Raw genomic sequence first — 24,543 nt, forward strand, 5'->3', positions numbered from 1 at the left:
CTTCTCATATTATCCACTTCCAAAGCAATGACTTAAACATCATCATTGCTCAGAACTGAGTGTTTTATTTATTTCTGAGATTTTTTGGGGGGGGGGTACCCAGGATTATTGAACCCAGGGATACCACTGAACTCCATCCCCAGCCCTTTTTATTTATTTTTCTTTTGAGACAAAGGCTAAGTTTCTTCAAGTCTTGCTAAATTGCTAAGGCTGGCCTCAAAGTTGAAATCCTCCTGCCTCAGCCTCCTGAGTTGCTGGGATTATGGGTGTGCACAACCATGCCTGGCCACTACTGAGATTTTAAATAGCAATGTTCTGCGACCTGACTATAACCTCCTATTCCTTCAGGTCTTGAATTTTCTTGGTCCTATTATATTTATTCTGCAATCTCCTTAAGATTTATGGTTTCTTGATACTTCCTTTATTTTTTCTCAGTATACGTGCTCCTTCAACTTTATTTTGTGACCTATTTGACTTAGAATATTATTTATCATTTCAACATTTTTTTGCTAGTACCCTCAATCTCTCTATTCTCTATCATTTTCCCCTAATAATTTGTAATCCTGAGTCAGTTCAATCCTTGGCCTCTTGTACTGTACACAAAGATGGTTGAATGTGGCATCCATCCCCAGCTGGGTCCTCAGGATAGTTTACTTGGCTCCTTTTTTTTTTTTTTTTTTTTCTTTCCTTCCCCTTTTGTGGTGCTAGGGATTGAACCCAGAGCCTTGTGCATGCTAGGCAAGTGCTCTACCACTGAACTACATTATATTCCCAGCCTTGACTTGTATTTTTTCTTACCCATATTCAGTTCCTTCTCCCATTCTGAACACGAGTGGTTATTCTAACCCTGTCATTCCTGTCAGGGCGCCTCTCATCTTCAGAAGCTCACATCAACCTCTAATTCTTGTGGTCTCAAATTTATTTACATTCTCAGTCATTCTTACCTTCTTTACTGCTATCTATGATTACAAGATGGCCATTTTCCTGTTCAACATGAACTCTTAGTTCTCTTTCTTCCCACCTTCTCCAGAGTCTGTTCCACAACACTCCTATTGGCTCCTTCCAATCAACCACACAAGTTCAAGAATTTGGCATTTTTCAAAACCAGAAAAGGAAAATCCTTAACCTTCTTTTCTTTCTCCTCAACTATCATTATTATCTTTCTTATTCAAGTTTCTTCAAGGATTACTCCATTGTTCAAATTGCCATACTTGTTTACCTATTAATTCAATTCACTGAGAACTGTTTTCTATATTTAATTCTCTAATAAAATTTTTTTGTGGAAGTCACTCATGACCACCAAATTTCAAATACAAAAGATACTTTTAATTATTATCTTACACAACTATTTAGTAGTATTTGACTTTCTTTTTTCTTTTTGGAAATCTTAGTTTTAGTAATTTCACACCCATTAATTTTCCTACTTCATTGAATTATTTAAAAAATAAATTCACTTTAACATTGGTTGAGTACTAACAATAAGCCAAAAATTGTGCTAAGAGCTTTACACACTTAATCTGTAAAGTAGGCATTGCTATTATTATTTTTAAAAATTTGGAATGGGCAAGGTGAGGTTCATTTAAACAAGGCTACATAGTGTGTGTAATTGCAAATCCCAGTAGCTTTACCAGTTTTTTTTAAAGTAGCAATAAGATGCTTGTGAGGCATATCTTTGAGCCAGTAATTGCTAACTTTGTTTAGAAGAAATCATGTTCATGTAAACTGAAAAAAGTCCTCTGAAAATAAATATTTTAGCTTCATAATTTTCAAAATAATTGAGTAATCTGCAACTCAGCAACAAAAAGGAGCCTGAAGAATTGGCATCTAAGTTTTATTTATTTTTTAGGAAGTAATATCAGTTCATGCAAGATTACCATACATCTTTTAAAATTCTTAGACACCATAAGTTCAGCAGAGCACTTGCTATCCTATCTCACAAAGGTAGCAAAAGTTTCCATAAAAACTCTTCATATCAATGGAGTGAATTGGCTACCTCCCACAATGTAACACCAACAAGCACCAATCATACAGTGTTGATATAAGCTTTTTTAAAATTTTTTTGTGGTACTGAAGATTTAAACCCAGGGGTACTCTACCACTGATCCTGCCAAATGCAGGAAGGAAAAGAGGTAGAATAATGAGTCTTTTATGGCTAAATAATGTTAAAGTTACCAAAATGCTTTGAATGCATAATGTTTAATTTCACTGAAGTATCTCCTTATTCACTATTGCAAAATTAGGTAGAAACATTTCCCAAACAATATTTACTTAAACCCAAGCTAAGAAGAATTTTACCTGTAGTAAACTCGTAGTGTCTGGATTTCTTCTTCCAGTTTTTTGTACTGTTCAACTGCAGCTTCTCTGGCATCTTGCATTGATAACAACTTTGCCTGCAAATAGTTAACATTTTTTAAATTTCAAGATTAATTTCGTGATGTTAAAGTACAGTAGTTCAGTATGAAGAAAGGTCTTTATATTTCTGGGAGCTGAAAAACTTATTAATATTTTTAGTAGTGTCTCAATTTCACACAAAATGGTCTGAATGTATTAATAATAGAAATACTAAAGACATGAACATTAAATTATGAACTTGGCTCATTTCTAAACTTCCACCTTATTTTATCTGTATCATCAGATATATGACCTTCTGCAATGTTTAACTTTATACATAGAATTCAGAATGTGGAACATGGGTTCAGAGCAATATCGAGGATAGAGATAAGCACAATGGGTATTTCACACACAAACTGAATGTGGCTCCACTGCCTGATCACATTAGATTTTCTTTTAACTTTATTAATAGTAAAGCTTAGAAAATTCTAAATATGTTGCCAAGCCATCTTTGATATTTAATGTGAAAAAAATATCCAAGACACATCTGATTCTTACAGATATGAATTAACCTTTTCAATTCCTTTTTGTCAGGGGGAAAAAAAAATCCCTAAAAGGCGAATGCCAGCAACTTTAAATGATAAATTTATTTTGAATGATAACAAACATAAAAATTATTCTAATGAAGTAATGTGATATTTCAACACATGTGTATATTTTATATGTTTAAATCAGGTTAAACTCTAACTCCTCAGACACTCCTCATTTCTTTATGGTGAAACTTCAGATATATATTTTTTAGTTCTTTGAAATGTACACTTCATTATTGTAATGTATAGTGTTTTTGATAGGGTTAAAAATAGTAATTTCAAAATCTTTTGCTGTCTTCCCTTTGGATTTTAAGATATGCCAAAAAAGGTTTTCATCATAATTTTTAAAATGTCAGATTTTATATTGTCAATTCAAAATTAAATTTCCATGAAAAGATTGTCATTTACCTTAAACAATGATAGATAACAAAAATCTAATTGTTGTCACAAACCTCACAAACTACATCAATGCCGATACTTAAAACTAACTGAAAGTTTCAGTGTAGAGTTCTAGAATTTTGCTGAATCCATTGTGATTTCAGTGAAATTACTTTCTTGCATAAGAACACAGTCATAAGAAAATCATAAAATCCTAATTATAGAAAAATTAATTACTGTAATGAAAGTGAACAATAGATAATTCTATTTTAATAACAGAATTATAAAAATGTGCAGTAGTTTGGATATTTGCATATAAAGTTTAGGTACAAAATATTAATTTGTTCTCTATCTGAGCTAATAAATTCTAACAAAGAATTTCTTTATAATTAAATTTAAGATGTTTGAATGCTTGCTTTAACATGCTGTATTCCATAATTATAGATGAAACGTTTTAACAAATAAGGAAAAAATCTTTTAAAATAAAGAGTAGGTTTTTTTTTAGTTGTAGATGGACCCAATACCTTCATTTTTATTTATGCTTTTTATGTGGTGCTGAGGTTGAACTGAGTGCCTCACACATGCGTGCAAGGCAAGTGCTCTACCACCAAGCTACAACCCCTTCCCAAGTAGCTGTTTTGTGATATCAATAATTAATCACGGGCAGGATCCAAGATGGCAGACTAGAGGGTGACTGCATCTCCTGTCGCTCCAGAACCCAGGATTCAAGAAGGGGAGGCACTGAGAGGCTCCGACTAACACAGAGCCACAGGGTGAGTCTCCCCTACCTGGTGAAGCTCGGCCCAGGCGGCATGCCTGGACAGGGGCGGCTTCTCACAGCAGGGCAGGGCAGCTAGAGTCTTCCCCAGGCAGCCCAGCTCCCTTCGGCAGTGGGCGCCTTCCACAGCCAGCTTCTCAGAGCAGGCCACCCAGTGAGACCCTTTCTGCACAGAGCCAAGTCCCAGAGCCAGCGGCGAGCTCCGGCCCGTAGACAGCTTCAGGGACCAGGACAGGGCAGCCAGGGACTTACCCAAGCAGCCCTGCTCCCTCCGGCAGCAGGCTCCTTCCACGGCCAGCTTCTCGGAGCAGAGAGCCCACTGGGAGCTGTTCCGCACAGCCAGCTCCAAGCCCTGGAACCAGTAGCAGGCTAGGGGCAGCTTTCTTTGGAAGCACTGCATTATCAAGTTCCTCTAAGACTTCAGGCTACTGAAGGCTGGGAGGTGATACACTGGAAATCTTCAGGGACACTATAAGCCAATAGAGGAAATCTGCAATATCTCAGAGTTCCACTGACATCTGACCAATATGAGTAAACAAGGGAAGAAAATGTCCCAACCAAACCTAGATACTATATCAATAAAACCCAATGACAGCACAGCAGAAGAAATGTCAGAAAGGGAGTTCAGAATGTACATAATTAAAATAATCAGGGAAGCAAACGAGGAGATGAAAGAGCAAATGCAGGCATTGAAGGAGGAGATGAAAGAGCAAATGCAGGCATTAAATGATCGCACCAATCAACAGTTAAAAGAGCAAATACGGGAAGCAAGAGATCATTTCAATAAAGAGTTAGAGATATTGAAAAAAAAAACCAAACAGAAATCCTTGAAATGAAGGAAACAATAAACCAAGTTAAAAACTCCATAGAAAGCATAACCAATAGGATAGAACACCTAGAAGACAGAACCCCAGACATTGAAGAAAAAATATTTAACCTTGAAAACAAAGTTGACCAAACAGAGAAGATGGTAAGAAATCATGAACAGAAACTACAAGAATAATGGGATATTATGAAAAGGCCAAATTTAAGAGTTATTGGGATTGAGGAAGGCTTAGAGAAACAAACCAAAGAAATGAACAATCTATTCAATGAAATAATATCAGAAAATTTCCCAAATCTGAAGAATGAAATGAAAACCCAAGTACAAGAGACTAAAAGGACTCCAAATATACAGAATTACAATAGACTCACACCAAGGCACATTATTATGAAAATACCTAACATACAAAATAAAGACAGAATTTTAAAGGCCACGAGAGAAAAGAATCAAATTACATTCAGGGGGAAACCAATAAGAATATCAGCAGATTTTTTAGTCTAGACCCTAAAAACTAGAAAGGCCTGGAACAACATTTACCAAGCCCTGAAAGAAAACGGATGCCAACCAAGAATCTTATACCCAGCAAAACTTACTTTCAGATTTCATGACGAAATAAGATCCTTCCATGATAAACAAAAGCTAAAGGAATTTACAAAAAGAAAGCCGGCATTAGAGAACATTCTCAGCAAAATATTCCATGAGGAAGAGATGAAAAACAACGATGCAAATCAGCAATGGGAGGAACTAGCCTAAAGGAATAGCCAAATAAAGGGAAACCAAACCATGTCAAAAAACAAAAATGAGTCAAATGACTGGGAATACAAATCATATCACAATAATAACCCTGAATGCTAATGGCCTGAACTCAAAAGACATAGACTGGCAGATTGGATATAAAAGAAAAATCCAACAATATGCTGCCTGCAAGAGACTCATGTCATAGAAAGAGATAAACATAGATTAAAGGTGAAAGGATGGGAAAATACATACCATGCACATGGACACAGCAAAAAAGCTGGAGTATCCATCCTCATTTCAGATAATGTGGACTTCAAGCCAAAACTAGTCAGAAGGGATAAAGAAGGACATTACATACTGCTGAGGGGAAGCACAAATCAGCAAGACATAACAATCATAAATATCTATGCCCCAAACATTGGCTCATCCATGTACGTCAAACAAATCCTTCTTAATTCCAGAAATCAAATAGACCACAACACAATAATACTAGGCGATTTTAACACACCTCTCTCACCATTGGATAGATCTTCCAAATAAAAATTGAATAGAGAAACCATAGATCTCAATAACACAATCAACAATTTAGACTTAACTGACATATATAGAATATACCATCCAACAAAGAACGAATACACTTTCTTCTCAGCAGCACGTGGATCCTTCTCTAAAATAGACCATATTTTATGCCACAAAGCTACTGTTAGCAAATACAAGAAGACAGAGATACTACGTTGTATTCTATCAGATCATAATGGATTGAAATTAGAAATAAATGACAGAATAAAAAACAAACTTCTCCAATACTTGGAGATTAAATAATATGCTATCATATGATGAATGGATAACAGAAGACATCAGGAGGGAAAAAAAATTCTTAGAAGTAAACAAGAACAAAGACACATCATATCAAAATCTCTGGGACACTATGAAAGCAGTACTTAGAGGAAGATTTATTTCATGGGGCACATTCAACAAAAGAAGTAGAAATCAACAAATAAATGACTTAACACTACAGCTCAAAGCCCTAGAAAAAGAAGAGCAGACCAACACCAAAAGTAGTAGAAGACAGGAAATAGCTAAAATCAGAGCCGAAATCAATGAAATTGAAACAAAAGAAACAATCGGAAAAATTAACAAAATAAATAGTTGGTTCTTTGAAACAATAAGCAAAATTGATAAACGCTTAGCCACACTAACAAAGAGAAAGAGGGAGAAAAGTCAAATTACTAAAATTGGGAATGAACAAGGAAATATCACAACAGACACGAGTGAAATACAAAACATAATTAGAAGCTATTTTGAAAATCTGTACTCCAAAAAAACAGAAAACCTCAAAGACATGAACAAGTTTCTAGAGACATATGAATTACCTAAACTGAACCGGGAGGACATACACAACTTAAATAAATCAATTTCAAGCAATGAAATAGAAGAGGTCATCAAAAGCCTACCAACAAAGAAAAGTTCGGGACCAGACAGGTTCTCAGCCGAGTTCTACAAAACCTTTAAAGAAGAGCTCATTCCAATACTTCTCAAAGTATTCCATAAAGTAGAAGAGGAGGGAACCCTCCCAAACTCATTCTATGAAGCCAATATCACCCTGATACCTAAACCAGACAGAGACACATTGAGGAAAGAAAACTTCAGACCAATATCCTTAATGAACATCGACGCAAAAATTCTCAACAAAATTTTAGCAAATCGCATACAAAAACATATTAAAAAGATAGTGCACCACGATCAAGTGGGTTTTATCCCGGGGATGCAAGGTTGGTTCAACATCCGGAAATCAATAAATGTCATTCACCATATCAACAGATGTAAAGTTAAGAATCACATGATTATTTCAATAGATGCAGAAAAAGCATTCAATAAAATACAGCATCCCTTCATGCTCAAAACACTAGAAAAAATTGGGATAGTGGGAGCATTCCTTAACATTGTAAAGGCCATCTTTGCTAAGCCCATGGCCAATTCTAAGTGTTGAAAAACTGAAAGCATTCCCCCTAAAAACTGGAACAAGACAGGGATGCCCTCTTTCAACACTTCTATTCAACATCGTTCTTGAGATTCTAGCCAGAGCAATTAGACAAACCAACAAAATTAAAGGGATACAAATTGGAAAAGAGGAACTCAAACTATCCCTGTTCACTGATGACATGATTATATATTTAGAGGATCCAGGAAATTCCACCAGAAAACTCTTAGAACTCATAAGTGAATTCAGTAAAGTAGCAGGTTTCAAGAACAATGCTCATAAATCCAATGCATTTTTATACATAAGTGATGAATCTTCAGAAAGAGAAATTAGGAAAACTACCCCATTCATAATAGATTCGAAAAAAATAAAATACTTGGGAATCAATCTCACAAAAGAGGTGAAAGACCTCTACAATGAGAAGTACAGAACACTAAAGAAAGAAATTATAGAAAACCTTAGAAGATGGAAAGATCTCCCATGTTCTTGGATAGGCAGAATTAATATTGTCAAAATGGCCATACTACCAAAAGTGCTATACAGATTCAATGCAAATCCAATTAAAATCCCAATGATGTACCTTACAGAAATAGAGCAAGCAATTATGAAATTCATCTGGAAGAATAAGAGACCCAGAATAGCTAAAGCAATCCTCAGTAGAAAGAGCGAAGCAGGGGGTATCGCAATACCAGATCTTCAACTATACTACAAAGCAATAGTAACAAAAACGGCATGGTATTGGTACCAAAATAGACAGGTAGATCAATGGTACAGAATAGAGGACACGGACACAAACCCAAATAAATACAATTTTCTCATACTAGACAAAGGGGCCAACAATATGCAATGGAGAAAAGATAGCCTCTTCAACAAATGGTGCTGGGAAAACTAGAAAACCATATGCAACAGAATGAAATTAAACCCCTATCTCTCATCCTGCACAAAACTCAACTCAAAATGGATCAAAGACCTTGGAATCAGACCAGAGACCCTGCATCTTATAGAAGAAAAAGTAGGTCCAAACCTTCACCTTGTTGGCTTAGGATCAGACTTCCTTAACAGGACTCCCATAGCCCAAGAAATAAAAGCAAGAATCAACAACTGGGATAGATTCAAACTAAAATTCAAACTAAAAAGCTTTCTCTCAGCAAAGGAAACTATCAGTAATGTGAAGAGAGAGCCTACAGAGAGGGAGAGTATCTTTGCCACTCATCCTTCAGATAGAGCGCTAATATCCAGAATCTATAAAGAACTCAAAAAACTCTACACCAAGAATACACATAATTCAATCAACAAATGGGCTAAGGAAATGAACAGACACTTCACAGAAGATCTACAAGCAACCAACAGATATATGAAAAAATGTTCAACATCTCTAGTAATAAGAGAAATGCAAATCAAAACTACCCTAAGATTCCATGTCAGCCCAGTTAGAATGCGATTATAAAGAACACAAGCAACAATAGGTGTTGGCGAGGATGTGGGGAAAAAGGTACACTCATACATTGCTGGTGGGGTTGCAAATTAGTGCAGCCACTCTGGAAAGCAGTATGGAGATTCCTCAGAAAGCTTGGAATGGGACCACCATTTGACCCAGCTATCCCACTCCTTGGCCTATACCCAAAGGACTTAAAATCAGCATACTACAGAGATACAGCCACATCAATGTTCATAGCTGCTCAATTCACCATAGCCAGATTGTGGGAAAAACCTAGATGCCCTTCAGTTGATGAATAGATAAAGAAACTGTGGCATATATATACAATGGAATATTACTCCGCCATGAAGAATGATAAAATTATGGCATTTGCAGGCAAATGGATGAAATTGGAGGATATCATGCTAACTGAGATAAGCCAATCTCAAAAAACTAAAGGACGAATGATTTCGCTGATAAGCGGATGATGACATATAGTGGGGGGTGGGAGATGTTAGCGTTAGGGTTAGTATTAGTTTAGGGTTAGAGTTAGGGAGCGGGGCAAGAATGGAGGAAGGAAGGACTGTATACAGGGAAAAGAGGGGTGGGAGGGGTGGGGGAAGGAAAAAAAATAACAGAATGAATCAAACAACATTACCCTATGTAAATTTATGATTACACAAATGGTATGCCTTGACTCCATGTACAAATAGAGAAACAACATGTATCCCATTGGTTTACACACACCAAAAAAAAAAAAAAAAAAAAAAAAAAAAAAAAAGAAGTAACTCCAAAAGCTCAGTGACTTAAAAAAATCAACCCTCAGTTACCTTGTGATGCTGTGGGTCAACTGTGTGTTTCTTTTCTGGTTCAAAGTCAGCAGATCTCAAATGAACTTCCTTATAAACATGCTTTCTACTATGAATGAGATAAAAAGTTTGCTGATATTTAAAAAAAATAATTAATTACTTCACCAATTTTCACTATACTATAATGTATGACTGTAATGGTACTTTGCAAGGCACAGATACTCACTATGAGTAATGGGAAGTTAAAAGGAATCATACAAAAAAGGTCGCATTGCATTTACCTAAGTAAAAGTTCAAACATCCTGTTGCATATATTTAAGGAATATCAAATAATAGGTAACAGAAACTTTGAAAAATAAATATATGCCAGTAATAAGTACTTAGATGATTTTCCTGATTTTTTAACAGCTTTTTATTTGGCAAAAGAATTAAAAAAAAAAAACCCAAATCCAAGACCAAAACACAAAAAAATAAAATAAAAACAGCAATGTTCTTGTAGGAAAACACCAAAATGGAGATTTTGCCTAGAAATTTCCATAATGAAAATGGGATTGTGAAAACATAAAATTGTCATGCTTAAAGAAATACTGAACATTTCCCTTTCACTCCCACATGTAGTTGGCAATGAAGATATGGTGTTGCTTCATAAACAATTCAATTTCTTAATTCCCAATGTCTAATTTTCTGTCTACACCTTGGTGACTATGCTCAAGGTTATTATAAACTTTCTGGCTTTAATTCTCCTTACTTTATCAGATATATGCTTATCTGGTCATGATGTCTTTGGGGGGAAATATCCTTACCCTATGGCACAGGACTCCTATTTCAGAGCTAGCAGCTAGGATGAACTTCATTCCCTATCACCTCAGGTATAAGATCCAGGTTGTTCATCAGAGTACTGATTCATGATGACATCATTCATACTCTTGGAGCTATATATGCCAGAGGACAGATCCAGATCTACTTCTTAAATTTCCTGGGTAGGTAAATCCTTTTTGTTTTAGGGTGGGATGTGTGTTAGTAAAGTTTGAGTTGGATGTCTGTTACATGGAGCATAAAAAGTTTAATTTAAAAGTGCTATCTATTTCTTAGATTTTTATTAATATAACTCCATCACACTATAGATAAAAAATAAATTTTATTTCAAAATATGAAGGAAATTAGCAAACAAGATTTTTTTCCTATTTTTTGAGCATCCCATTCCCATTTTCTGGCATTATAAAAACTGCATGCTATCATCTAGGTTCATACTCACATAATTAAATGCATACATTAAATAAAACTAATGAAACAGTGTAAGAGAATATTTAATGTTCCAACCTTCAGTACTACATATCCCTTCTAGTGAGATTACCAGTTACCTTTTTGTTGTATTTGCTTCAAGAGATATTCTATGAATTTACAAACAAAAACTGCCATATTTGTATTTCTGCAAATACATGCATTTACAAAACTGAAAAACTGACAGCATTGTATACAGTTACAAATCATGCTTTAATTTTTTCAAAAATTGGCTATTTTGCTTTACATAAAAAAATTGATCAATCATCCCACCCCACATAATCACATTCACCAGTCATATTCACTTCCTTCCCTCACAGACCTAAAGTAAACATCTCCATGAATTGGGGTTAATCAATTTCAAGAATATTTTATGCTTTTACTAAAGAGTTATGTTCTTATAGGTATTGTATCTTATGTATTCTTGGAAAATTGCTTTTTTGGTCAGTTATTCATACTGATACATGTAACTTTTCCTATAGTTTTTTTATATGTATACTGTGATTATAGATATATTTTGGACTTGATTTTACATATTACCTCAGGTTTTACATTAAGCAATACTTTGCTTCTTTTTTTCTCAGACTTACGTGGAATAAATTTCCTACATTTCCCTTTATATTATACTCCATACTCTTTACAATCTCTATGTATTCTAATTGAAACTTTTGATAAAAAATATTTTGATCAGTCTGCAGTGAGGATTTCTATATATAATTATAATGATAGGTAAACATGTTAGGCCAATCAAGTTTTATGCTTATATTCATATTTTGAGGTAAAAGTTTATCAAAACAAAATATCTGCAATATCATATAAGTAAGCACATGGATTTTTTAAGTCAGGGTTACTGAGTCATAATTTATATAAAGCAAAAATTCATCCATTTTCAGTATACAGCCTTTTATACCCAACAGCTTCTGGCAACCATTTATGTGATTTTTTGTTATTACAGCTTTTCTGTTTTCTAGCATGTTATATAAATATGATTCAGTCTTTGAGTCTGGTTTCTTTTACTTAATGTAATGCTTTTGAGACTCATCTATATTATTGTATGTATTAGTAGCTGATTCCTTATATCATTGAGCAATACTACTTTCTATGGATGTACCACAGTATAAGTGACATTTGGATTTCCCCACTTTTTGGTGATGATTAATAACAGGGTTATAAATATCTGAATAGGTTATTTTATAGAAATATGCCTCTGTTTCTTTTGAGTAATACCCCTGGAAGTGGAAATGCTGAGTCCTATGGTAAATGTGTGTTTATATACTCTATAAAGAAATCATTGAACTCGCTGCCTATGTTGAAATAATTTTAAAGTATCTATGCTTAACTAATACCAATGCCTCTTATTGAACACCTATCTATAGATTGACATTGTATTAGGTGCTTGAAATATGTTGTTATAACCTATTCTTGCAAACAACCTGAGACGATTTCCATTATTGCTATTTTACAGGTGATAAAACAGGTTCTTGGAGCTTAAGTAACTTATATATATCACAGAGTTAATGGCTGGTGGACTAAACTGCAAATTCAGGTTTGTTTGACCTCAAAACATACAATTTCCCTTTACACTGCTGTATAACATTCCATGATACCCATATCTCTATCTCTAGATGGAATCAAATCATTTGTTAATAGAGTTATTGACAATAATGGAGGTTCACAGAAAAATCAGAATGTGTTTTCCATATTCAGTATTCTTTTAATATACCTGGTGAATGAAAATTTTTTTCCTTTAACTATTAGGTTAGTCTCATAGTTAAATGACCCATTGTATGCCTATCTTGATCTGTCATCTAAATAGGACAGCCATTTGTACTGGTATTATATTAGAAATGAACTACCTTGTTTCCTTAGAGTTTTATCTAGTAGTTTAGGATGACAGAAAAAGAAAAGATACACTGTTCACATCACTAACACTACAGGTTATAAGTACTGTGGATAAACCACTATTATCCCATGTTCAGATCTTGTTATGTTTGGTTTAAATGTGTTTTTAATAGTTATAATCTGATACAGTTAACCTTACTTTGGTAACTCCAAGACCATTAATGGAAATGTATTTTTATGATAGAACAGAAGCAACTGATTTGTATGTATGATATCTGCTAAGTAAAGAAGCATACAGTGCAAATTAAATCACAGAACCAAACAATTTTAGACTTGGAAAGGATTTTAGAGGTAATCTATTACCTTGCTTTTATAGATGAGGAGATTGTTGCTAATACAGCATGTACAGAAAAACATCTGTAAATTATTCAGGGTTTCACAGCTAATTAGAAAGAAAGTTGGAACTAGAATACAAGTATCCAGAATACACTGTATTTTGCCATATGCACCACATTTCAATAGTTTAATTTAATATTGTTGTTTTAATAGATTTTACAGAATAGCCATAGGTATATATGACTGTGCTATACTATTAAACACATCAGTAAGATATCTAGTTAGATATCTTTATAAGAATATGTCTAGTTAGACAACTGCTCAAGCATTATTACAGTCATCCTAGAATTTTAGTTTTTAACCTCACAAGCAATCTAAGAACCTAGTAGAAAAAAAATCATGCAAAAAGATAACTTAAAAATTAAAAGCTATTATCAAAAGGGTAAAAATGACCAGATTTCGGTTGTATCTTCTTTTCAGAGAAGATTTGAATTGCTCACCATAGCATCCTGACATGGCATAATGCTCCCCAGAGGTGATTTTTAGAGGTTGTTACATTTTATCCTTACATCATGACTTTCAGTTTATCAGACCAGAGTTGATCAGGTTCTTCACTCAAAAATTCACATATGTATGCACTGTCTAGTGACTAATGAAGTGATTTGACATGAGAGAGGGATGATGAGAGCCTGTGGGAGAACCAGAAATCAAAACATTAATAGACAGAAACTGACTCAGAAGCAGTGAACAGAAGCCATGAAACAGAGAAATGGAGAGCAGAAAAAGGTATGCAAGAAGCACAGCCATCTGTGGGACCAGAATGAGTGAGATACAAGCCTGTCTACACCACTTACGAACTGTCCCATTTTGGCAAATTACCAAAGCTTTATGTGACTTGGTATCTTCAACTACAAAAATGGGGTAATCGTACTCTATATCTTAGAGGGCTGAAAGTAGGAAAAAATGAGATGAAATCTGTAAAATATTTAAATTGGTGCCTGGCACATAATAAGTACTCTAATAAATGACTATTAAGTAAATAGCAGGAAAACAAAAAATTGCTGAATTACCAACTTGACTCAGCAGATGAGGAACCAGTAAAGATTGCTGGCACGACGGGTGCAGAAAATAGTGTAGATATACCTTGTATTCTCAAAACATTTTTACTCAAACAGAAAGGGGTCTGAGTCCCTGTGAGATCTTGGTGTTTATGTTTTTTTTTTCATGATTTTATGTATCTTTGCCAAAAACACCCTGTGTTGACCAAGGAAATAAGTACACATCTTTTGTTATTGGTCACATATCATGTAATTTTTCCTTCCAGAAAAAAATATGCAAAATGCAATATTTTTCAAGAAACTCCTTTTAATGTATGTTATGGAATTTCACTGATCATCTTTAAAAATAGAAAATATTTTTGAGACTTGATTTTAGGGGTTATATTTCATCATATATCATTTAAGTTGGAGGCTGTTTATAATTAATACCAATACCATCACTTATAGTAATACTTAGAATATGTATAATCATATGTTTATAGAAGACAAACTATATTATTTAAATTGGGACAGTAGGAGCTTGAAAACTCTTGTTAAATGAGTAAATGCTATTTCTATCATTTTAGAAGAGAGGAAAATAAGACAGATTATTAACTATATAGATTGTCCATTAACAAGAAGTAGAACCTATAAATAAGTCCTATCTTTGTCCAAGTACAGTACGGTACTACAATTCACATTATAAATTTATGATTTTATATGCATACCTAGCAAAATAGAAAAACTAGCTAGGCACTGTTCTAAGTGTATTAGACATATTCATTTGCTTATTTCTCACAACATCTTTGTGATAGTTGTTATTACTATTTCCATTTCACAGAAGAGGAAAATGCTAAGTAATTTAGTAAAAGTCAGTCAGTTAATGAGTGGTAAAGGAAGAATTTGAATTTAGTCTGGCTCCAAAGACCTTACTATTAACTACTATGCTATAAATGTTAGGCAAAATTTGGGGCTTTGAAAATCTGATGTCAATTATTACTAACAAATTGTATTATGTAATTTTATATAAAGAACTTGATGTAAGATTTTTTAACTCAAGTGGTTTATTTTAATATGGCACCCAGATCTTTCTTGGAGGCACATATATGGTTTTGGAATGTTAATCCCTTTAGCAACAAAAGGCCACCTGTAGTGTTCCCCTTAATTTTATAGACTGTTGGTAAAAAGGTAATGTTACAGCTTCTCAGATAAAACAGTAACTGCATATAACTTCAATTTAAGGATAATGATGAGAATTTTTCTATACTACAGTAACTGTCTCTCCCAAGGAATCCTGCCCTTTGGGGGTTTAGGGAATTGCACAAGATTCTAAGCATTTATCCACCTACCCATCTATTAGGAAAGATATTGAGAGAAAAAAAAAATTCTCTCTACTGGATCTAGCCAAGATTCAAAACTTTGTTGTGCTGGTCTGAAAGTTTACTCTTTTTTATTTTCAAGACACCAGTTTTAGTACTAACCTGAATTCCAGTCTATGCTTATTTCCTAGTTCTTGGTTTAATTTTTTTGCTATTCTCTGTGGATCCATGAACATTAACCTTTGATATGTTCACTTTTACCAGGCTTCTGTGATCTACTGCCAGACAAAGACACAGGCCTAATTATTCAGTTCTGTGTTCTTTGACCTAATGCTTTAAATTCTGACATCGCTATTTTAATGTTCCATTTCTAAATCTATCAGGCTTTGCAACTGTAATTTATAATCTGAACACAATGTATTTGACTACAACTCCTGAATGTGGTCCTTCTGATACTGTGTAATCTACACAGGCTACTAATAACAGTTTATATTTTAGAGGACTTACTCCCACCCAAAGCAACCCTTTGGCTTCCTAAAGACACTAAATACTAAAATATATGTTTCTATATTAGCAGTCAAAGGCAAAAAAGAAATTGTGAAAGCAGCAAAAAATAAATGACACATCATGTACAAGGAATCCTTAATAAGATTAACAGCAGATTTCATTTAAGAAAACATGGAGGCCAGGGGCAATAGGATGGCAAATTCATTGTGATGAAAGAAGACACCCCACATATATTCAGTATTTTAAATAATAGCCACTTTTTTGTATGTATGTGTGATTTATTTATTCATTTTTTCTTTTATTAGAGCATTATAATTACATGTAATAGTTGGATTCGTTTTGACAAAATTATAAATGCATGGAATTTGGTTTACTCCATTTCAGTTCCCTGAATAATAGCCATTTTTAATGGGATGAGGTAACCTCTCATGTGGTTTTTGATTTGCATTTTTCTGATGATCAGTAAAACTTGAGTTTTTTGTTTTGTTTTGTTTTGTTTTGTTTTGTATATACCTGATGGCCATTTGTCTGTCTTTTGAGAAATGTCAATTTAGGTCTACTGCTCATTTTAAAATTCAGTTATTTATTTACTTTGTTGGCTGTTAAGTTTTTGGACCCCCTTATATACTGTAGATATCAACCTCCTCAAGATGTGTAGTTTGCTTTTCACTTTTAGTGTCCAATGTAACTTACTTATTAAGCCAAGATGTGAAAATTTTGTCTTGAACCACTTCTTTGTGCATGAATTTAGACTGTAGAGGGCTTATCTTTTCCTTGTATCTTCTAAGTTGAATGAACTCTATCTCAAAAAATACTACCATGGCCTTAAATTTGTTGCTAGTTAGGTATCACATGTCTGGCCCCAAAGATTTCCTTTCTACACTTCTGAAAGTCACTTCCTGATAGGTACAAAACCACTAACTAGCACACTGACTTCATTAATACTCTATTTTTCATTTGGTAAGACCTGCTTCTTTTAACGCCTAGATAAAAGATTAATTATGTAGTATTTATGGTCTTCAGAAAACACATTAAATGATCAAATTTCCATCTACCATGCTATACTGTTTTTGAGGTCATTTCTTCAAGAAAAAAAAAATTATATGAAAGAAAACACTAAATGTTTCAGCCAGACATGGGTTCCTATGCTGGGGTATAGCTCAGTGGCATAAAGTTGCTTAGCATGTGGCTTTCTCAAAAAGTCCACTCTCCTTTCATATGGTAGAATACATTCCTTTCACTAAGCTCTCTGGTACTACGTAAGAACATGAGCACACAGAGAAAATTAAATTCTTATTTAAACTCAAGAAGCAAACATTTCCCAAAATGACAATATTCCCCTCCTTTTCACTTGAGTCGTAAACATTTCTCTACATGCCAGTGCCCTTGTATTTAGTTAGAATTTTAGACAGAAGTATTTTGTTTATTTGTTCAGGATCATGTATGTTTTTTCATTACATCTATAGTACACTTCATCACCTGAACACCTGCTGAACCAAACTTGTCCTGCCAGCAAAAAGTTTTGAAATTATGCAATCTGCAGTTCAGTCCATGGCAAGCACTTGGGTAGAATTTCTTCTATACCTTTTGACATCAATTTAAGAACTGCTTGCATAGAAATATTGCCAACTGAAAAGTTAGTGAAACAAGTTTAATCAAGTAAATATGACTATAATTTTAGCTAAGGAATGTTTCGGATGCTCATATTAAATAAGAACCATAATCACTAGCAAATTAACCATAACATTATTCTAAAATTTTTATGAATGTGGTAAAAGCAAAATCCGTATGATTATATGATCACTAATTACTGAACACATTTTTGATCCATCAAAAATATTTTATGTATATAGGCTTTAAAGAATATATGATTATGAAAACACCTACTGAACAAATTAGGCATAACTGAAAAAATATATTCTTATAGGAAAACATTTCAATCAAATACATCTTACATGCCAATTTTTAAAAGAGACAAATAAGCAATTTTGACATGTATGCGTTATATGTAACTAGCAAACACAAAACTATAAAAAGCATAAACATTAAGCTCTATAAGCAAAGTTGTATGAAATATATTTCTGACTGAAATAGTTTACAATTAAGACTACTGAAATTATTCAAATAAGAGCTATTAATTTATAAGTCTTTCATCTCTGAAATAGTTCAATTCAGGTATCTTAAGTACAAGCCCATAAATTTCTTATTCATTTATTATAAAAAGCAACTTGTAATCAAAGATATCTGAATTAAAAGAACTTTTTAAAAAGATCAAATCACATTTTAAAGAAAATCAGACCAAGCAAGATTTCATAAATATGCCAAAAGTTTTCTTAAATACTTTTGAGTTGACAAATAGACATTTAAAAAAGTAAGCTAAACTCTTCCAGAGATGATAGCTTAAATAGCTTTTAACCAATGGAAGAAGGCTTGCTATATCTGACTTCATTCACGTTAATCAATATAGCAGAAATTTAAACAAAAATTACGCATTTGAATGTGGAAATTATTTGGGAGTTGTGCCTAAGCATGTGAAAAGCATAAGAAAAAAGAATTCCCTGTTTCCTTTTGGATGCTTCAGACAACAGCAACACAGCCTAGGGCACACTGCTGCGGATTTTAACTGTTGTATGGAACTACTCAAAATGCTTTTGATCCATTTTATCTTGCAAGTTAGCAAAGAAATGTTGCAATAAGAAACACCAACAAAGATCTGAAAAAGTTAAGCTCTGGATTACCATATTGTGTTCTCCTGCCATTCAATGCTTCATACAAAGGCAGTGGTGTTCAAAGTAAGAGAAAAAGTGGGGAGGGGGAGAGAAAAAAAGAGAAACTGGTCTCAGAAAGTGCAAAGCACAAAGTAAATAATATTCTTCTACATCCCTTCTTTTTTGCAGATTGGATGTTAAAAGAGTTGCAGCAATTAGGCTTTTGTTAATTACCAGCTGTTGAAACAGATGTGTTGACTATCCTTATTAGTTAACAGCTGGGTGAGAAGAACAATTGATGCTCCCTAAAACCAACAGCCAGCTGCTCTGTAGTAATTATCTCCAATTAATAATACAGGTGATAACAGCAAAAAGCTCCTATCCCTCTCTTTCAATAACTTTGGCAGTTTCAATAAGTGTGGCTTTATCATTATACGGTAATAGAGAATACATTTATTACTACAAGTAAGGTTGGTGTATTAGAGTTGCATTAACTTTACGGTAGTTTCCATTATGCAATTTCTGAAGAAGGAATCAGACAAGTGCTAAAAGCAGAAGCAGACATTCTGTACGCTTTTATTTATCATATTTCAAATGTCACTGCCAACTCACTTCTCTAGAACTAACAATAATAGCTAAGCACTTAAGTTCTTTGAAAAAGAGAAGCATAACTAAAATCTGTTCTTTTTGATTTCCAGGTGTTTTCACTGATCATGTTTTATATTCAGTTCACTGAAGCAATATATTTTCTCTTGGTATGCCTAAATATCAGTGTCTTGTTCCCTAGCTTATATTTCCTAGGTGACTGGTAGAAGCAATTTAACCAAACGCAAAAAGAATTTACCTCTGAGCAGTAAACATTTCATGTATACAAAGAGATCAGCAAAACAAATAAGTAAGCAGTAAAACAAAAAGGAAAAACATTTTATTTTGTTGAATCACTTTATGATACACAACATTTAAGTTTCTAATTATGAAGATGTCAAGAAAATAATGAATCATAAAAATAAAATAGCAGTGATTTTTTTTTGACTATTTCCTGTTTTAAATACTCATATTAAAACTTTACTTATGCAACATAAAGGGGAGGAACTGGGGAATTAAACTGATAATATCATATTATGTGCATGTATCAGTATGTCACAATGAATCCCACTATTATGTATAATTACAATGCACCAATAAAAAATTTAAAAAGCTTCATTTACATGAATGTAAAATGAAGATTTAAACAGGCCATGCAAACCATCTCTGTTCTATGAAAGAGGTGTCTACGAGAATTTACAACCATATCTATTCACTAATTAGAGAACACTTAAAGACGCTGCCTTTCTGAAAACAAGGATTAGAGCTGGATGAATACACCCCTTTCACAAACCTTCCTCATGTCTCTGTTGGGTCATCATAAGCAGCTTGTTCTTCTAGCATTAAATAGAAAAGCCTACTGATTATTAGTTCTGAGCGCTTCAGTTAGGCAACAGGACAATTAATATGAACAGAAACTTTAAATAACATGTAAATAAACCATTTCACCACAAGAGGCTGTAATAAAAAATAATGAACAAAGATGAACTTTCTAAAGCAATATTATTTAGGTTGCCATTTGGGTAATATGGATGTCTGATACGAAAAAAAATTAGTTAGAAACTCTCACCTTATTCTATGTAATTGTGGTTGCTAAAGCAAGAATTTCAATATTTACAAAACAAGAATGATAAGTACATCACCACCACCCCAAAAAACTTATTCATCTCTATGAAACTAACGTCCCATGAGAATTTGTAATATTTAAGTTTCTGTAATTTACAGGGAATCCCCTGATGTATGGGAGCTAACAAAATGTGCAAATAGAGGAAAAATCTGTTAGCCTTGAGGTTTGAAAATCTCTATTAGGCCACAGAATTATTCTGATTTCTCAATTCTAAGAAAAGACCTAGTTTCTCAGGATAGGAGCAGCAAGAGCAAATATCTTCTGCCTTGACACTGGGCAGCTGTCTTTCCCATCATCACAAGGCATATGTGGGAAGTACACAAGCAACACAGCAGCAGATCATACTTTCCTCTTCTATGTGGAATGCAAACGGGCTATAGTTACCATCTTACAAACCTACCACATCACAGCTGTACAGGCAGGCATGGCTACTACTGAAAGAAGTGGGCTGCTGTGCTCATCATTGTATCCAGTGTGAGTTAAACAGGGAAGGCAGAAGTCAAATCCATTTTGAAGACACAGTTCCTAAGTTCACTGGTGTTTAAAAATAAGCCAAGAAATTTACATCCTCTCCCCTCTGCAAAAAACTAGTACCGATATATACTGAACATCTGTCTGACTACTATACTCAGTTGCTCTAAATTCTGCCATTTTTTTTTTCTTTACGTTTAAAAATATACATGGGCCTACCCTAGAACAGGACTCAAATAGGTGTTTTCAACAGGCAGTACCTGAGATATGCCCTTTTCACACCAATTTCAATGCATTTCAAATTAAGAACTTGATGAGATGGCTTAATTACTTGGGATAAACACTTGCATTTTCTTCTATAAAACATGTGCCAACAGTTCATCATGTCTCTTCAGTCTTGATCATGACAGATCGAAACATTCTCATGGCTAAGTCTTTTGCACTGTTTTCCTAAGCTTCATTTTACCTTGTACAGAAATCTAGTATAGCATTCATCTAATTTTATCTGGATTTTTGTGTACACGTGTCTCTCCAGTAGATGTCAAATTCTTATCCTTTGTTTCTTTGTATTCACAGAATGTATCATATAATATTTCATTAAGCATTTTCAATAAATATAGATACTTTAAAATCAGTAAGATAGCAAAGTAAGTCAGACTCAAAAAGTCAAGGGTGTATATTCGCTCTCATATATGGAAGTCAGAAAAAAGTACTTTTAAGAAGGGACCTCATAAAAATAAAAGGGAGACCAGTAGAGTGAAGAATAGGGAAAAGGGGGAGGGAAGAGAGAGGGATAGGTGAACGGAAATTGATTAAATCATATTATGTACATGTATTACTATATGGCAATGAAATCCACTATTATGTGGACCCATAATGCACTAATAAAAAAATTTAAAATTCTTGAAAGACCTACAGTCAAAAAGATCAGTTTTTGTTCCCACCATGTCTATCAACCATGTCTAGCTCCCAGAAATAACTGCTTATACGTCTCAGCATATGCTTATATCCTTATTATCAGAATCATGAATTGTAGAAATAACCTATTGGTTTCAGTTATGATATCTGAGGGGCTAGCTCCTTAAAAAGGAGCTTCCCCCAACTTCCCCCAATTTTTTTTCCTATCTTTATTGTATCAATTTAGATGTCTGTTTAATTATACCAAAATCCTTGCAATATTAATGTTCACATTACTATGACTATAAAAATAAAATTTATAAGTCATAAGTGGGTAATGTCACATATTAAAGACAGGACTTACTTAAGGTAGGTTGACCCAGCACATGTGTCCCTATGAATAGGAAAATCTGTTCTTTTAACTGAAATAAACAACTTGGCTTTACTCAGTCTCTTATTCAAGACACTAATTCCAGTTTTAAACAGTCTTATAATTGATATGTCTAATAAATAAAGGAAAAATTTTGAAAGCAAAACCAAGATTTTTAAAAAACCTCCTCCATCCATAGTTCCGATCTATTAAGTTTATTTGGAATATTTTAAAATTGTAGTTCTATGCCATCTTTTGAATTTTTTCTTATTGTACATACTGTATTTTGCATACTCTTTCTTATACATCACAACTAAAACGATCACTGTTTTAGATTTATACATTTTGAGATATGCTACTACTATGATTTCAATATGGTTTGAATGTGTTCCTCACAGTTTCATGTGCTTAAAGCTTGGTCCCTGATAGAAGTCTTTAAGAAATGTGAGAGAGGCTACCCTCAGAAGAGATTAATGTACTTCTCACTGGATTGGCTTAGTTCCTGTGAAGTGGGTTATTATTAAGCAAGGACTCCTTAATACTTAAAGATTGGCCCCTTCAAGTATTGAGTAGTCTGTTCTCTTTCTGTTTCTTCACCATGTGGTGATACAGTCATGAGACCCTTGCCAAATGCTGGTGCCATGTTACCTGGAATCTCCCAAAACCAGAACAGAATTGTGGGCCAAATAAATCTTTTTCTTTATATATTACCTCAGATATTTTACTTAAGCAACACAAATACTTTCACTTATTTTTATACAATGTCCCTCTCTTTGGAGATCTGTTTCAATTTTCTTTTGGTTATTGTGCTTCTCCAAGTTAATTCCCCAAGAAGATGAACTGGTTTGTTTGTTTGTTTGTTTGTTTATTTATTTATTTATACTGTTAACCTGCTATTAACAATTTTTGCTTTAATATATGAATTACATTACTATCTCACATTACATATACAAAGGCAAATTACACTACCTTAGTTGTTTACAACCTCAAAGCTTACTCCCAGTATATATTCCAATAAATTTATTATGTAAAAATAATACTTATTTGTTTTTGATTGTTTTAACAGTAATCTCTTCTACTACAAACCTCAAATATGCAAAAAATGTTCCAAGGATAAGCATAACAAGATTGATAAAACTCAAAAAGACTAAATGTGTTTTCACAATATAACCTGGCATAAAAATAAATAAAATTCCTTATCAAAATAGCAACAATGTACACATAATAATGGTTTATGGGTGAATATTAACAATTCTAATTGTAGTTCCAAAAGAAAACAGTTCCTTTTAAAATCTCTATTTAAAAGTCAATGCTTTGTCTAGTTTACTGCAGGGCTGCTGGTGATTCCAGCCTTAAAATATAAAGTATCCATCTTGAACAATTAGCTCAAATTGTACAGGAATTGATAAAAAATAAATAATTGCCTTTATTTTGGAGTAACAGAAAAAGGCTCACTAACTTCACATATAGAAATTCAATTTGTATACATAACAACATGAATTTCGAGAAGTACAAGCTGTCAACTAGGTATTTCTAATATAGAATAGATATTGTACAATATGATTAAAACTGTACGCAGGGCCTCAGACTGAAGGACAATTTTAATTTCATCTTTGATAAACCAGCATTATATATCTAGAAATTACTTCCTGGGTTCTATCAAAAAAAGGAAATCCTATCCTTAAGTATTATGGAGTAGTTATCTAAAATAATGCTAATTAATATGTAAATAAGTGTTGGGTGGTGGTGGGGTAAAGGTAGGAAAATAGACCATAACTGCCTTGATATAAGAATCCTAGACATGTATAAGTCTGTGCAAAAATCTTGATGATTCTTAGTGGTTAAGGGCAACTTCACGCAACCAAATAACATGAAATTAAATCAATAACCTTACAAAAATGGTTAAAATGTCTCTTTTCTCAACAAAACAGAGAGGAATGTAAATAATGTATACACAAACTGGGATTCTGTCAATAACAAGAACTACGTGTTGGTTCATATCAAATTCAAGAATATTAGACAAGCAAACCTTTTACCTTCTTGTGGTTTCTCTTAATATGCAGCATTAATTACAACAGTTAGGTGCCTTCACTGGTTTTCTGCAAGTTTGAAGTTGTGTTTCTTGTGTTGTCTGAATAGGTATTTTTAAATTCTTACTTGTTAAAAAACAAGTCTTTGTTTTGTTATCCTATATACATGATATTTTGTCTACATACAGG

At 33.5% G+C, this 24,543-nt stretch overlaps 1 protein-coding gene across 15 annotated transcripts in view; it reads right to left on the bottom strand.

Annotated features, from left to right (window-relative positions):
- MIPOL1 (mirror-image polydactyly 1) overlaps positions 1 to 24,543 on the bottom strand; it is a 326,832-nt gene that overhangs the window by 101,051 nt on the left and 201,238 nt on the right. For all 15 annotated transcript variants that reach the window (XR_013760621.1, XM_079120134.1, XM_079120138.1 and 12 more), the window contains one exon: positions 2,296 to 2,390. Coding sequence is in view for 14 of the 15 variants with exons in the window: in XM_079120134.1 (XP_078976260.1) it covers positions 2,296 to 2,390 (95 nt within the window). In the remaining variant the exon portion in view is untranslated. The remainder of the gene's footprint in view (positions 1 to 2,295; positions 2,391 to 24,543) is intronic.

This window comes from Sciurus vulgaris (assembly GCF_902686455.1).
Source record: "Sciurus vulgaris genome assembly, chromosome: 2".
Classification (NCBI taxonomy): Eukaryota; Metazoa; Chordata; class Mammalia; order Rodentia; family Sciuridae; genus Sciurus; species Sciurus vulgaris.